Here is a 16,993-nt window from a genome sequence, read left to right on the forward strand (position 1 = left end):
TCAAGCCTCTTGACTACCTCATGCTGATCAAGGGAAGACATGAGATGTGTGAAGTGTGTCAGATCCAGATTTTTCTTTCTTAGTGAATTAATATATTCCCACCTTTAAGGGGTAAAACATTTTTTATGTGAATGTTCCAGAATTAAACCGATTAACCTTACATGGCTTGGGGAGAATAATATACTAAATGCATCATAAAATCCATAAAGTATGATTATTTATATCCGCTGGACATCTGGTCAGGGTGACCCACCTTGACTTTTATCCTCAGCAAGAGGCTTAAGTTACCTTTCTGATTACGATCATTCAAAATATTAACGGGCAGAGCAGCATGTAGCACATATGATTTATTTATTTATAAGTTTGGATTGTAACGGAATAATTGTTTGTAGTTGTACCAAAAATAGAAGTATTTTGAAATGTCCTAGAACGCTTATGAACCATATGTACAGAACCAGCGTCACGAGTGGATTTACAAGTGGGCGGTGCATAACGTGTCATCCGAATTTAACCAATCAACAGAGGGGTCTGCGTAGCAGAGCAGCCAATTAGAAAAGCGTTATTTGCTTTTCAAAACCTGCCCGCCATCTTGCATGCCGTACGCTTTGGGCAGGTAAACGTTAATACATAACATAAATATTGCCAATCATTTCGTGTCTGTATATAGAATTTTTTTTGGCTCTCGGAACCCACCTTAATATAAAGGTAAGAAATATATCCTATTATTTCAAACAGATGGATAAAAAAAATAAATAAACTTAGTTTGTAACGTGGCATCAACGCCGAATAAAATATCATCATAAAACGTCTGGTTTAGTATATTAAGCAAAATTGCTACAATATGTTGCTTTGTTGATTCAGGCGTGATATAATATAAAATGTATTACAAATGTAATATTAATCAGTTTGAAGGATTTGGTTAGGAATTTTCTTTTTACAAGTGATATCAACAAAATTACAACTCCTAAGTCAACATGTCTGTTTATTTCTTAGATCTCTGCTGCATTAAGTTTGGTTGTATTTGTATTTATTATTTGATTGTTTGTTTAACTAAAACCAGCCCGTTCTGTGACTGCTCAGAGAAAAATATATACACGAAGTCAGCATGAAATAAATAAAAGAACACAAAAAGTTACAGAGACATTATCCATGTTTTTACCAGGTCAGCAAAAAAAGAAGCTATCAAGTTTGATTGGAAACACAACATGATGTCAAAAACAAATATGGGAAAGCAACTCCCTTGTAATAGTTGATAAGCCTGTTTATAGATAAGCTGTCCTAACTAAACAAAATTATATGATTTTACAGAGTTGTATTATTACATTACATTAGACCTAACGTTAAGCCTATTTATAGACAAGCTGTGACCTCAGTCTCTGCTTAAAATAATGACGTTCCTGTTGTAAAACCTCTTACAGGATGGACTCTCGCTTTGCTCACCTGTACAAGCGGGACAGCAGTGTGTCTATGATCCGGGTGAAGATGTCCAGACGACGGTCTCAATCTCAGAAAGCGAACCGAGAGAAGATCCAGAACCTGCGCAGACACCTGGACCATCTGCCGGAGATCGAGCTCTCAATGGATGCATCCAGCCTCATGGCCACCCAAGACAAAGCACCAAAAACAAAGGCAGCTAATGGTCAATATCATAGTTATTTTTGTTTGATTTTGTTTTGGCATGGCCTTTTTTTCCAAGTAGTTGCAATTGTACTTAACAGATGTAAATGCTGCTGCCGAGGAGAGAAAGAAGATGCTTGCTCGTTACAAAGAAAACAAGATGTTCCAGAAGGAGAAGGAAAAGCGGGTCAAAGAGAAGAAAGGCGTGTTTAAGGTCGGCCTTTATAAGCCACAGCCACTAGGGTATCTGCCCTTAAACACTGCTGCACAAAGCAGAGCCAAGGTGAGTGAGGGGAATAACGGTTAGAAAAATCTTTCTCTTTAATAAAGAATACCTAATTTCCCATTTCATTCTTCATCATGACAGACCACAGAAACTAACCAGGCCACACGAGTTACACGCTCAATGATGCAGATTCAAAAGGTATCATTTAAAAGTGTCTAATTTCTGTGTCACTGTTATCACCAAATTAAATAATGTCTGTTTTTCAAAAAATGTTTCCCCGAACATAACCCCATCTGCCATTATTCAAGAAAAAGGTAGACCCGGCCCAAATTAACAACACTGGTTAAACCAAAAACCCTCAAATAAACACATCAGCTATGTATATTACCTTTCAAAAATGTGAGGTCAATGTTTTTTTGGAATGAAATCTGTATTTATTTATTTAGTAAAGACTTTAGTAAAGTAACCAAAATTCTTTTGATCTTTCTATTCATCAAAGAATCCTGGAAGAAGAAAAATAATCAGCTTCCACAAAAAAAAATTACTAGCTGTAGCACAACTGTTTCCAAAATTGATCATAATAAGAAATGGTTCTTGAGAACCAAAACAACTTGTTAGAATGATTTCTGCCGTATCATATACACAGGAGATTGGAGTAATGGCTGCTGATAATTCATTTAAATGTTTAAAAGATATTAAAAACTATCTTACCATCCACAGACTTCTAAATGATAATATATGTTTTGTTGTCATGTAAATAAACTGTACATATAATGACTGTAAATATGTGCTATAGCATTTTTTTTATTTCTGATTTAAATCATGTAAGCTTTGTTGTTTATGTACCTGTTATATTACAGCCAGCAGCAGAAAGACATGCAGTTCCAAAGAAAGGTCTGTTGTGTTTAACTTCTCATGTTTTTGTATTACCTAATGCGAATCATACAAATCAACAAACTGTGGTGACTTCATGTCTTTGATAAACAATCTTTGTGTTTGTACAGTTGAAAATGCATTAACCACCAGAGCTTCAGCCAAGACTAATTCAAAATCTGTGACTACCACCAAAACCAGAGCAGCTGCAGGTAAAATCTACTAAATTAAATTTAGGAAGATGCATAAGATGCAGTTGGACGAAGTAGTTATAGGTTCCACGAGAGCTTTTTATTTACTGTCCCCTAAGTTTTGAACAGTAGGGTACTCTTGAATGAGGACCCCATGCAGAGCTTGATTGTGCATGGACTTCTTTTACAGTTGAACCATCTGTAAGAGCTCCAACCACACGATCAGCTGCTAAAACATCAGCAGCTGGGGTTAAACCGGTTACTGGTGAGTTTTATTATAATATATAATATAAATTATTTTAAGCCTTGCTGTATTTGTGTTGCATGCATGAAAGCCACATTCTCTGTGTGATTTAGATTCTAGGACTGCAAAAACAAGATCAACCGTTAAATGCCCTGTAGCGCCCTCTCCAGGCAAAGAGAAAGACATACAAGGTAAAAAAGCTATTTTTATAGCCATTTTCTTCTTGCAAATGTTCCGATATTGTACATTACATTGCTTTATTTAGCCATATTGTTGCTCAGAAGGCATTAATGTTTTATAATCCTAGCTTTATTGGATAAATGTGTCATTAATCAAGCAGATCTCATTATCTTTCTCAGGCAACACAAAGGCATTTATTGAAAATAAGGTAAGGTGATCCGTCACATCTTTTTGGCTTTGCTATTTTCTGAAAACTGCAAATTATATTTTACACTTCAATATTTTTAGACTGCTAAGAAAAAGAACACTGCTGTTGATTCTTTGAGACCTGAGGAAGAGGAACCCAAAGCTGCTGCCCCCTCATTTGCCCCTCAGGGATTCGTGTTCCAGCCTCCTGTTGGTCTAAGGTCGTTCGAGCCTGCACCGCTCTCTCCACATTCAGCCAGTGCCTTCCTCTCACCGAGGTACCTAGAATTTATTCTAACAAACTACTTGACAATTCTATACTTTAAGTTGGTTTGAAATACTGTTTGTTTTTCTTTTTCGTAGCTTCCTTTCTGATGGCAACGTGGAGCCCACCTTCCCCTCTCCCCCAAAACCTGTTCTCCCTGCTCCTTCCCTCTCCACCCCTCCACCACTTCTGTCAACTCCTCCACCAGATCATCCTGCCAACCCTCCCTCAGTGTCCTCTCCCCCTCCTGCCCCGTCCAGCTCCACAGCACCATCACCTCCCTTGGCCCTCTTGGAGCCTCAGCATGATGTTGCCTATTTCAGGTGAGGCAGATCTCAGTTGTTAGTATGTTATAGTACGATACATTTTTCTCAGTAATCTTTGAACAGAAGTTTTAAAAACGGCATTTATTTTAAAATAATGTCTTTTGTAACATACATGCCATTACTGTCACTTTTGATCGGTGTAACGCAGGGATGTCAAACTCAGTTCCTGGAGGGCTGGAGCCCTGCTGAGTTTAGATTCAACCCTTATTTAACACACCTGATCAAACCAATCAAATACTTCAGGCTTATTTGAAAACGGTATGTGTGTTGGAGCAGGGTTGGAACTAGGGATGTCAAATTTCGATTATTTCCATGATCGATCGTCGTTTAAATTAACGATCAATTAATCGATTAATCGTTAACCATAATACTGCAAAATGCGTCTATTGCAGGCACGCAGTCAGCGGTATGACAGGATGTGCAAAAGCCACACACACACACAAAACGCTTTCTCACTTGAATTAAAGAGGTTTTAGTCTGAATAAAATGCTAGTAGCAGGATTATCAAATGAATAGATGCGATTATGATCATTTGATAAAATGAAGAGAGCGCGCCATACTTTTGAGGTCATTTTACTTTGTTGACAGTTTCCAATCCCGCACGGAGAACGCTGAACGTGCCTCTTTAAACGGTTTTGTGGTGCTCGTTGTTGTATTTTAAAGCACAATTGCAATGTTTTCAACTGACATTATTGTATAAAATTATCCGAAATGTGGAGCGCGTGTGACTGCGCTGCACATTAAGTGAACTACATCGGCGCTGCTGCACCAAAACACAGTTGCTCACATTAATTTGATCCTGCTGGATTCTGTCCTAGAAAATGTCAGATTTTTAAAAATCCGGCACACAGCGCATTAGATCGTGACAGTGCATGCGTGCAGACGAGGATGAGCGAGCGCGGCTTTGGCTAGATTTATTTGGAGGTTATTGCTCATGTCTCATTCGGCACAAATCGAAATGTTTCCATATTCGCAATGTATTTGAATGTTAAACTATCATTTATAATGTAAACTAGGCTTGTACGCATTCGCATATAGACGGAAAAGATGATCCTCTTCATATGAGCAAAAACGTCCTTGGAACAGCAGAGTGGACCGGTATACTACGGTCTATTTAAACTGACCAGTGTAACCTTTTAATGTTTAGTTGACATTTTATTTTGATAATGAACAGACTGCGATGTAAGTTTGAATCGCTAGAATATACGTGTGCAGCAGGCTCCGGTGCGATCGAAACAGCTGAGACATTAAAAAAATATATATATTTTCCGCAAAAGTGTTTACTTTCATTTGTGCACACTCATAATAAAAACAGAAGATTTGTGCTCTTGTAAAATAAAGCAAACAAACAGAATGCGTTGTCATCCTTTTTTTTTTTTTTTTTTTTGTGAACTTATGGAGCGCCCACACTTCTGTTTTAAATCCGTTAATCTTAATTAGCCTATTTAAGTCGGATATATTTCGCATAGCCTATTTAAAAAAAAAAAAAACATGAAAACAAATTGTTATTTTTATGTTGGGCCTATTACTTAGTAGGCTATAAATTTTCCTTAAAGCATCCCATTTTGTCCCAGGGCTTAGAACCTGTGCCCTAGTCAGGTCCATGCAGAAACTTGTGAACGATGCTCGGCGTCACCGTTTAGTGACAGCAGTGAATGTTCCAGGAATGTGTCGGTCAGAGCGCCTATTAATCGCTGTTTTGAATCCAGCAATTATTTATTTAGAAATTATAAGATCTGATTATGACAAGTGTGGTATAAAAGCTTTGTTTATTAGAGGAATAATAGGTTAACTGGAAAATGTTAGATAGCGACCATGCTTTTGGACCCCATTGTCTTCATTTACGCGGCTTTGTTCTGGTTTGCCGGTTGGTCACGAATTTCCACAAATTCAGTATATTTAAGCATTGTTTCTTTTCCTAAATCTTCATAGTCTAACCCTCTAATTTCCCAGGTTTATTTTATTATCTTTCGCTTTTAATAACTGTTTTCGCATCTCTTACTGTGGTAAACATGGGAAGGGAAATTAAAGATTTCATGAATTAAGAATTCGTTCGATTTATTAATTTGTTCCCTTATTTCACTTAAATCATGGGTTATTTAGGGAACAAAATTAATGAAACATGGACAATTGCCACATTAATAATTCGTAGGAATGAATTAACAAGTTGTAGGAATGAATAGACTACCTGTCCTGTCACTGTGTCCCGCAGCCCTGCAAAGCGCACGATATAAAACAATAGGTTACTGTCGTAACCCCGGTTCTCTGAAACATCGAGTGGAGAGATCCACCTATGGGAAGGGCATCCGTACCTGACCTCTGCAGAAGCATCCAATTGCACCAAGTCTGGCTAGACAGACAGAAGCGCGCAGCCAATGCCAGGTAAGGCCCCGCCCCCTTACCTAGGGGTATAATAATGGCTGCAGCGCTGCTATTCTCCAGTAAGTATATTCGCTTCTCGTGAGGCAAGCGGGGCAACGCTGGTGGATCTCTCCACTCGATGTTTCAGAGAACCGGGGTTACGACAGTAACCTATTGTTCTCTTTCATCATCTCGTGTTCGAGATCCACCTATGGGAGAGACATGGACAGCTCCCCGATTGCCCAATACACTCACAGTGAGGTTCTGAAAGCCAGAGAAGGACGGTCGCCCCAAAGAGGCGGTGCCTGACACGTCCCATACTCATGAACCTGCAATACTGATGCACAATCGTGACTACTGTGCATATGCAGCACATGAAAACATTTTGCATCACACACATGATAACCAATGTGCATATAATTACACCCAGAAAAGGACTGTAAAAACATGCTTAGTGACAGGGATGTGCATGGCCAGCCAGCCCATTCACTCCGTCGTCACCTCCAACAGGGTTGCAGGGAAGGGCTAAGCAGACCCCACCCCTAAAACCGAATGTGCTACCGAGATATTGGTGACATCCAGCCGGTAATAACGCACAAAGGTATGAGGAGAAGCCCAACTAGCAGCGGAGCAGATGTCCTTTAGCGACACTCCCCTAAACAAAGCCCAAGAGGTGGCAATGCCCCTCGTGGAATGAGCTCTGATGCCCCCTGGTGGCTGCATACCCTTTGATTCATAAGCCAAAGCTATAGCATTCACAAGCCAATGTGAGAGGCGTTGCTTAGAAATAGGATTCCCTCCATGAGGGGGTGCCCATGAAATAAAGAGCTGGTCGCTCTTCCGGAAAGCACTGGTCCTGTTCATATATGTCCGTAAGGCACGGACGGGACACAGAGCATTTAGCCTCTCATCCTCCAGGGAGGAAAAAGGTGGAGGGTGAAAAGCGGACAGCTCCAACACCTCCGAAGTGAACGCAGGGAAGCACTTCGGCATGAAGGCCGGATTAGGCCTAAGGGAAACCATATCTCCACTAAGAGAGAATTTAGTGCACGAGGGATGAACCGAAAATGCATGTAGCTCACTGACACGTTTGGCTGATGCCAAGGCCAAGAGCAAAGCTGTCTTGAAGGACAGCAGCTTTAGGGAAATACTTCCAAGAGGTTCAAAAGGATATTGAGACAGAGCCTCCAACACCATGGAGAGATCCCACTCAGGAACCGTCCTCCTGATGACTGGCAAGCGGCGACGGGCACCCTTCATAAATCTGCGGATTAGAGGATGCTGCCCGACTGTTGAGCCCTCAAAGCCCACATGACAGGCCGAAATCGCAGCCAAGTAGACCTTAATTGTGGAAAAAGACCTGTCTTTTTCTAGGAGGTCCTGGAGGAAACACAAAATATCAGGAACTGAGCACTGATAAGATGTGAGACCACGCCCATCACACCACCCTTCGAACACTCGCCACTTACTGCCATACAAGGATCGCGTAGAAACGGCCCTGGCATTCTGTATAGTAGCAATCACACGCGGCGAAAGCCCAAGTGCGCTTAGGTTCGTCCTCTCACGGGCCAAGCCCAAAGAGCCACCCTGTCCGGGTGCGGGTGATAAATCTCCCCGTTCGCTTGGGACAATAGATCCGTGCGGGGGGGAAGGCGCCACGGCTCGGCATATAACAGAGGGATTATCTCCGCCAGCCATGGTGCTTTGGGCCACCTGGGTGCTATCAGAATGAGAGACAGGCCCTGCTCTCTCACCCTGGCCAGTGTAGGAATTATCAGGCACAGGGGAGGAAAGGCATACAGCAGCACACTGGGCCACGGGTGGGCCAGTGCATCCACCCCGAGGGGCGCGTCCACGTCCTTTAGCGAGAAGAACATAGGACAATGGTAGTTTTCGCGCGAGGCGAATAGATCTACGGTTGCCTGTCCGAATCTCATCCATAACACAGCCACTATCTGCGGGTGAAGGCGCCAATCTCCGTAGATTGGGTTTCCCCTTGATAGAAGATCCGCACCTCTGTTTAGAAGGCCCGGAACATGAGTCGCGCGTAACGACAGGAAAACCCGTCCGCTCCACACTAGAAGCTTGTAAGCTAGAGCGTGAAGTTTCGACGAGCGCACGCCGCCCTGACGGTTGATATAAGCCACTGTCGTGGTATTGTCGCAGCGTACGAGCACATGATGTCCCTGCAGGCGAGGCAGAAAATGATTCAGAGCTTTCCATACGGCCATAAGCTCTAAATAATTTATGTGCGCTGAACTTAGTCTGCTCGGCCACAGACCGTTCACCGTTCTGCCCTCCTGGGTGGCGCCCCAGCCTGTTAAGGACGCATCTGTCGTCACAACTTTCCGCATCATAACCGTCCCCAGAGGGGTTCCCTGTGCGTAAAAGTCTGCGCTCTTCCAGTGGCGCAAGGCTGCCGAGCAGGCGCGCGTCACTATTACAGAGCGGCAAAGATCGCGCGTCGGGCTGAAATGTAGTGACAAAACCCATTTCATGAACGCTCTCATTCTCAGGAGTCCCAGCGGTACAACCTGGATTGATGAAGCCATAAGACCCTGCAGCCTGAGGCGGGAGTCGATTTTCCCCAGTGCTTAGCAGGCGGTGGGTTATTCTGCCGTTGTGGGGGTTTGTTGCGGGGCCTTTCCTTGCCCTGGTGGAAGTGTCGTCCCATGGCTGGAATGTTTGGCAAACGCGCAGGGGTTGTCTGGCGTGGGGCCGCCTTCCTAGGGAGACATAATTTGAAGGCCTCGGTAGAGAAGGAGTTCCCTTTTCTAGCTGTTGGCCTAATTCGTCCAAAAGCTCCGCCTGGTAGGCGGAGAGGAGAGACGAGACGTTGAGGGCCCTGACAGCCAAGGCCGAGGACTTGTATGCGGCCTGGTGAACTGAGGCGGAAAAACGGTCCATCTTGTTTGGCAAGACCGGCTTAGGGGGAGCGAGCAGCCCGCCCTGAGCGGGGTTAAGGTGCCTGGCGATGGACGGCTCGATAGCGGGGGGGTCACCCATACCATGAGATGCCATATCTTTTACTTCAAGCCCCGAAAGGCCGTGTTTGAAGTCGAGCGGGTCGCTCCAATTGTGCCTCATATGCTTAGCGCACGCTGGAAGGACGGGGAAGAGTTGTTTCCTCGGACCGGGAGGAGGTCCCAACACTTTCCCGTCGTAAATATCCCTCTCCTGGTCGGTGGCGCTCTGTGGAGCCGGCCACTCAATGTTGAGGCGAGCGGCCGCTCGCTCACACACTTCCAGGAGGATGGACTGAGGCAGGGCTGCGTGGCCGCTAGCCTGGGGAACGCCAGAGGGCGGGATGGCCTCCTCGTCCTCTGAGACCCCGAGAAGGGCCGCATCATCCTCATCGCCGGAACCGGCCGGTCCGTCGGCGAGCATGAGGTTGCCCGCGAAGATGTCCTCTTCGGGGAATGCGGGATTGGGCTGGTCAGCCCAAACAAGTGAGGATGCGCCCCGGGAGTCCCCCGGTAGCGCGTCGTCGTCACCGTGTCCCCCATCTGAGTCAGAAAAACCGAGCTCGGCGCACTGGGTCGCTGCAACTTTAAGACGGCGTCGTAAAAGCTTTCTGGGCAGCATAAGGCAATTACTGCAATTTTCCGGGTTCTCCAATGCTTCTTAAGCGTGTTTAAGGCCCAAGCAAACCACGCAGAACGGGTGAAGATCCTTAGCAGCGATTAGCGCTCCACACGCGGCCGGGCAGGCCCGTGATAGGCTATTCCCCGGAGAAGCGGTAGGTTTTGAAAGCGACATACCGGAGAAGAAATCGGAAAAATCCGTGGCGGGCAGCCGTGGGAGCAGGTGAACGACGAGAGCGTGGGCGGCTCTGAATGCAGAACACAGCAGAAAAAGGCTGAGAAGACGACAGTCACGTCTGGCGGAGGCTGATCGGTCGATATGTCCTCCTGAAGACACGAAGGTGAGCAGCGTAATCCAACCGAACTGTGTCAATGCAGAGATCGCGAGAAGCGAATGTCAACTGGAGAATAGCAGCGCTGCAGCCATTATTATACCCCTAGGTAAGGGGGCGGGGCCTTACCTGGCATTGGCTGCGCGCTTCTGTCTGTCTAGCCAGACTTGGTGCAATTGGATGCTTCTGCAGAGGTCAGGTACGGATGCCCTTCCCATAGGTGGATCTCGAACACGAGATGATGAAAGAGAACAGTTATCTGATGAAATGATTAGTAACTACATTTCTATTGCATTTAATGTTGAAGAACTTTTATGTTGTTTCTATTTTAGTGTACTTTAAAGTTTAAATCACATTAAAAGCTTAATTTGTACATTGTGAATGAATGATGATGCTTTTATATATCGTCACCGTCACTCACAGCCGCTCGCACGTGTTGAGTGCGCAAGAGCCGCACGCAGCCCAACATTGAATCGGTTAACCGACCATCCATAGCCTTAATCGATTGCATCTCTTATCGACAGTTAATCGATCATCGATTAATCGTTGACATCCCTAGTTGGAACAAAACTCTGCAGGGCTCCGGGCCTTCAGGAATTGAGTTTGACACCCCTGGTGTAATGCGTCCTTGCTGAATGAAAGTGACTAGTTTCTTTCTTTCAAAAAATCTTTTAATCTTTTAATCAATAGTGTATGTTGTTTCATTAGGGCAGTGATGGCCAGTGAGACTGAGCATTTGACTGGTCTTTCTGAGCTGTGGGAGTCACGATTTGATGATACTTCTATCCCAGAGGAGAGTAAGTCTTTAGTTTTGAGCAGTATTTAATTTGAACCGGTCTTAATTCAAGACTAGCACAGTAATCTAACCAGGTTTTCAAGAAAGGCTGATTTTTTTTTTTTTTTTTTTTTTTGAAAGCGAAAATGACAGTCATATCTAATCGGCATATTTCATGTACAGTTATTTGGAGTAATTATATTTCTCCCTCTTCGTGCAGCACGCGACCAGATGCGTACAGCTGTGGGCCAGGCCAGATTGTTGATGAAAGAGCGCTTTGGTCAGTTCAACAGACTGGTGGATGACTGTGACTTGGGCCGTGGAGAGAAAATAACAACCTGTACTGACTTGCAGGGCTTCTGGGACATGGTGTACTTTCAGGTGGGTTGATGTTACTTTCTAAAAGTGCTCAATTTCTTTCCAAGCCTGGTTTTAATGTTGTATTTTATTTGATTTAAAAAATTTTTTTTTTTTAATAGGTGGAAGATGTTAACAAGAAATTTAATGCCTTGAAAGAGGCGGAAGCAAGGGAGTGGAAAGAGGAAGTCAGGCCTGTTGCCAGAAAAAGAGTGGCCAAAGTAAACCACAACATTATCAGCACCATTTTAATATACCATTAAAGAGGTGAATTGTGTAATTCTCATATCCTGTACTTTTATCCTACAGAAGCCTCCTGTTGTGGGAGGGAAGGCTGGAACAGGTGCCTGTGCTGCAGCTAAGAGTCGACTGGCTGCTGTAAAGGCTGCGATGAGAGCCAAGCAGGCTGAACAGAAAGCCACTGAGACTTCAGACAACATCCAGGAGGACTCGAGCTCTGTTCCTGCAGCCCCTGCCGTCACACTGCCCGCACAGACAGTTGTGTTTAATGGAGGCTTCTTCCAGGTGGAAAGTCCAGTCAAGCCATCAGGTAAGATCGAAACACGTGAGTTGAGAATCCTGCAAGTTTCAGAGTAAAGCACGGCTATGTGTTTTTGTACATGTGTCCAGCTGATCCTCCAGTATTTTAAGTGTCTCAGAGCTGCTTGAACACAAACAAGTGCTGTGGTTTCATTAAAAACTCAAAAGCTTTCTAATTTAAACTTCAAAGCAAAAAAATTAAGGCGGCCATAAAAATTTGAACTAGTAGTATTATAAAAATGTAACTAGTAGTATTAATTATTACATCATGTGTAGACACGCCCCTTACTGCTGATTGGCTACAAGTTTGCTACTCGACCAGAATCAGTTTTCTAAAGTGTTTTTGAAAGATCGCTTGCCCCACCTTTTAATTGCTTAAAACTTTATTAACCTTTTTAACCTTATTCATTATTCTTTTACAATGTTGTCTTTGTTTTAACATGGATCATTTTCTTGTTTTTAGGTGCTGTTAGAAGATCGTGTCGAACTAGTGCAGTTTCTTCACCCTGTATTTCTAAGTTCAGCACTCCAGGCAGGCAGTGCAGATCTACTGCAGTTTCTCATGCTTCCCCTCTACCTAGCTTATCAGCAACACCTCTTCCAATCCACCAGCGTGAGTTGTTGCCTGCTCTCACTCCTCTCCGTTCTACTGAGGCCCTCCCACAGACACCCAGAGTTCCTCAGATTAGTCCTGACCACAACCAAAATGTTTCACCTGACATGGACAGCCGCTCCCAGAGCCATATTAACTTTGATTTAAGCTCTTCCTGTACCCAACACACTCAACCAGATACCATTAATGGACCAGAAAACAGTCCAGTAGCCCAAACACATGACTCGCCTAGCCTGTGTGATGAGCTACCTGTTGATTCTTCAGAACCTCAGCATGATGAAAACATTCCAGAGTCTATGTTCAGTCCTTCTTTCCAAGAGGAACCACAAGAGAACATTTCTTGTAAAGTCTCTGAAGAGAGTTTGCATGTCCAGCCTGGAGCAGATGCTGGTCTAGATACTCTATCCCAGGGCTCATCTCATAGCTCTTCAGAACCAGTGGAAGCAGAACCCAATGTCTGTGCACCTGCTTCCCCTATCCTGAGGCCCTCCACACCCACCAATGTTTTCAGAGTTTCTGCAGCTCTCTGTAATGAGGTCATTAACGGGTATGCTATGCTTCTTGTGTATGTTAATTGTAGCATGAATTATGTCATATTTGTGATTCATAATCTTATGTACTCTCTCCTCTGTCCATACAGATCTCCAACCAGTATGGATGTTGAAATGACTGAAAATCAAGATGCTGAGGTAATTCTATCTATAGATGCACAATATTTGCTACCAAATGTTATCAATTGATATTGATGTAATTTAAAGTTGATCTTTTAAAACGCCTAATAATATCATTGCAAGACGCATACAGGTCGAACCAGAAGAAGGGTCAAAATTTGTCATAGTGTAGCTTTAACCTACATTGTATATCCCTAAATACTACTTTTTTGTAAAGTGAACAGAATCTACAGACTTTTACTTGGACTTGATAGTTTGAAAATCATCATCTGATGCATTTTTCCCAGTGTTTGGACATTGAGCGTTACCTGCAGCCAACCGTGAGATACAGCATGTCTCTTACACAGAGTCCTGCAGCAGAGAGGTTCTCTTTTGGGGCAGTGGATGCTGAGATGGAGAGTCCGGTGACTCAGGCAGAGGAGCGCCCGCATGATGTCTTGGCAACACCTACAGGTAGTTTATGTCCCTGACATCACATCACAATATTATTAAAGGGGTTATCGGATGCCTATTTCCACAAGTTGATATGATTCTTTAGGGTCTTAATGAAAAGCCTGTAACATACTTTGGTCAAAAATTCTCAGTGGTTCTGAAAATACCCTTTTTACCTCAAAATCAGCTCTTTTCAGGGCAACCTGTTTTTACATTTACATTTATTCATTTAGCAGACGCTTTTATCCAAAGCGACTTACAGATGAACACAGTGGAAGCAATCAAAAAGAGCAATGATATATAAGTGCTATAACAAGTCTCAGTTAGGTTAACACAGTACACGTAGCATGGGATTTAAAAAAATATAATAAATAAAAAGAAAACAGATAGAATAAAAAATAAAAAAGAATAGAGCAAGCTAGTTAGAGGTCTTTGCACATACACACATACATATACAATTGCATAATAAATGAAAAGAAAATAGAATACAAAAAGATTAGAAAGGTAGTTAGATTTTTTTAAGAATAGAATTAGAATAGTGAGTGTTAAAGTTAGAGGGTCAAATAAAGATGAAGAGATGGGTTTTAAGCTGATTCTTGAAGATGGCTGAGGACTCAGCTGCTCGGATTGAGTTGGGGATGTCATTCCACCAGAAGGGAACATTTAACTTAAAAGTCTGAAAAAGTGATTTTGTGCTTCTTTGGGATGGCACAATCAAGCGACGTTCACATGCAGAATGCAAGCTTTTAGAGGGCACATAAGTCTGAAGTAACGAATTTAGGTAAATGGGTGCAGAGCCAGTGGTAGTTTTGTAGGCAAACATTAATGCCTTGAATTTTATGCGAGCAGCTATTGGAAGCCAGTGCAAATTGATAAACAGAGGTGTTACGTGTATTCTTTTTGGCTCATTAAAAATTAATCCTGTTGCCGCATTCTGGATTAATTCTAAATGTTTGATAGAACTGGCTGGAAGACCTGGACAGAACAAGAGCTTGAACAAGGAGTTGTGCAGCATGCTCCGAAAGAACGGGCCTGATCTTCTTGATGTTGAATAAAGCAAATCTGCAGGATCGGACGGTTTTAGCAATGTGATCTGAGAAAGTCAGCTGATCATCAATCATAACTCCAAGGCTTCTGTTATGTCTTCTTCTTGCTTTTATTGCATATACCTTTACTGTACTGTTTACTTTAGCCTCATTTAGCCACAAAATTTGCTAACTAGCACATTATTAGGATAAAGGTGATTTATAAAAAAAAAAAACAACAACCTTGTTCACTTTTTCTGGAGGTGAAGCTGGATCACGAATGATTCACGTGAACATGGATGCATTTAGGTAGATCAGGGGCACATTCCCATTAAAAACAAACGTAATCCACTGTGTTCAGCGTCTAAACCATCAGTAGCTCTTCATTGCGGAACACAAGATCCAGGGGTTGGAGATTGGTGGGTTTAGGGATCGGGTGTGGAGACGGGAAGGTTTAGGGACATCTAAGGTGGGAAGAGTTGGATCTGGATCCCTCTACACCCCCTGGATATTGTGTTCTGCAGTGAGGATCATCTCAAAACAATGATGATCAAACGGTTCGCAGCTCACTCAGCATGGGTCTAAGGTATGATGGCCGTGTAAATCAACAATCGTGGGAGCAGCCTTGGTCTGTATCATGTCAAACAGACGAAGCTGAGAACGGCTTGATTTGAAAAGGAATATTATTTTTAGAGATTAAATAAAAAACACTGGATGGATTTGTATCATTATAGGGTGGATGTGTACACACTGCCAACACACATTTATGTTCGGACAACATGTAAAAGTGAATTTTTCATCTGATGACCCCTTTAATGCTCACATGTGGTTTAAATGGGAGCACTTGGGCACTCACACTTCTCTTTCTTGCACCCCTGTCTCAGCTTTTTCCAGAATGGTGTTCTCACCCCAGATCAGTCCGGTGAGTTAAAACTTTCCTTTATGAACTGAACTGACATTCCCTCTTTGTCTTTCAGCAGGGTTCCCTACAGTTTTCCAGTCATGGAAATTCACAAACCTAGAGCAATTTTGATTCTGTAAAATATCTTGCAGCTGTTAGTTTATTTTATACATTTTATTTAAGAATGATATTCTATTAATTACCTTAAGGTTTTTTTCCAGGCCTAGAAACCACAATTTTTCCAGGTTTTCTATGACTGTGGGAACTTTTCAACCACTATATCACAACTTATTCAATTTCACAATTTTAAAGGGTCCTATTATGATCCTTCTTGATTTTGTTTTGGAGGTGTACTACAACAGGCTCTCATAATAGGTTTACATTATTACAACACCTCTCTCCCTAGTTTGGCATGAACGGCTCGAATAGTTCCTGACACAAATGAAAGCCGCCTCCTGAAATACAAAATAGGCTGTGATTGGTTAGCTGGGTCAGTGTGTGCTGTGATTGGCAGCACTCGACGCCTGGTCGGGAAATGTCATGCCCCTTACCATAGCCATCTGCCAGCTTCAGTGTAAATATTTAGTCAAAATCTAATAAATCTGAGCATGATTTGAACCTGGATGATTGTAACCACTCTAAGTTCATCTGCCTTGGGAAAGCTAGCAAGTCTCCAACGTGGTGATAACACTCGTTGCCTTCTCTAATACAGTTCAACCAGGTCACATCCCATTCACCGGTATTTGTGATATCACAAATCCAGGAAAATATGTGGACTTTGAGCTTTGTAACTCTGCAGATCTTTTTTATGCTTAAACAACAGCATTAAAGACAGCATAAACTAATGTTGACAAAGTGAAAAAATATAATAGGACCCATTTAACTAGTATTTTTTTGTCTATAAACATCGTTCTTTGGTGTTTCAGATGTCGGAGAATCTGTTGCTGATCTCCCCAGAGCGGAAGGAGAAAGTGAGACAGTCAGTGTGTGAACGTGACCTGATCACATTCACACCTCCCACGTACAAATAAAAGCACATCCACTCACTCTTTGGATGTGGATCATTTTATTTAAATTTTTTGGGTTTCTGCTTGAATTAGACGTCTTTATTGATTTGTTTGGTTTGTTGTTGAATTAGACTCATTTATGTAAATGTTTGCTACGGTTTGTACTTCATAATGAGCATATTTAGATATAACAATATTTCTGTGCAGTCAGAAAATATATTTTTAAGGATTTTAATGTCAAAAGATTTTGTGAAAACCAATTAAATAAGAAAATGACATACTATTCT

General features: G+C 42.7%; 1 protein-coding gene across 6 annotated transcripts; it reads left to right on the forward strand.

The window, feature by feature from the left end:
• The first annotated feature begins 553 nt into the window (after positions 1-553).
• LOC127969375 (disks large-associated protein 5-like) lies at positions 554-16,989 on the forward strand. Of its 6 annotated transcripts, XM_052571271.1 has the most exons (21): positions 554-705; positions 1,419-1,639; positions 1,719-1,900; positions 1,985-2,041; positions 2,704-2,737; positions 2,848-2,928; positions 3,098-3,172; positions 3,265-3,342; positions 3,511-3,539; positions 3,620-3,795; positions 3,881-4,105; positions 11,094-11,182; positions 11,381-11,541; positions 11,640-11,738; positions 11,827-12,067; positions 12,521-12,541; positions 12,602-13,217; positions 13,311-13,359; positions 13,629-13,794; positions 15,683-15,720; positions 16,626-16,989. In XM_052571271.1, exons 2-21 carry the CDS (start codon positions 1,420-1,422, stop codon positions 16,728-16,730), a joined length of 2,742 nt encoding a protein of 913 aa, XP_052427231.1. In that variant the 5' UTR covers positions 554-705; position 1,419; the 3' UTR covers positions 16,731-16,989. The 6 variants fall into 6 exon arrangements, with proteins under 6 accessions (XP_052427231.1, XP_052427229.1, XP_052427232.1 ...); XM_052571269.1 differs by having other exon boundaries at positions 12,521-13,217; XM_052571272.1 differs by having other exon boundaries at positions 12,521-13,217; positions 13,689-13,794.
• Positions 16,990-16,993: the final 4 nt, after the last annotated feature.

This window comes from Carassius gibelio, chromosome B12 (assembly GCF_023724105.1).
Source record: "Carassius gibelio isolate Cgi1373 ecotype wild population from Czech Republic chromosome B12, carGib1.2-hapl.c, whole genome shotgun sequence".
Taxonomy (NCBI): Eukaryota; Metazoa; Chordata; class Actinopteri; order Cypriniformes; family Cyprinidae; genus Carassius; species Carassius gibelio.

Excerpts from the sequence above, each read along its gene's own strand:
- LOC127969375 (XM_052571269.1), top strand. The coding sequence starts at position 1,420 with ATGGACTCTCGCTTTGCTCACCTGTACAAGCGGGACAGCAGTGTGTCT. Across the intron at positions 3,343-3,510 it reads CAAAGAGAAAGACATACAAG|GCAACACAAAGGCATTTATT; the intron begins GTAAAAAAGCTA and ends TATCTTTCTCAG. Across the intron at positions 11,183-11,380 it reads TACTTCTATCCCAGAGGAGA|CACGCGACCAGATGCGTACA; the intron begins GTAAGTCTTTAG and ends CTCTTCGTGCAG.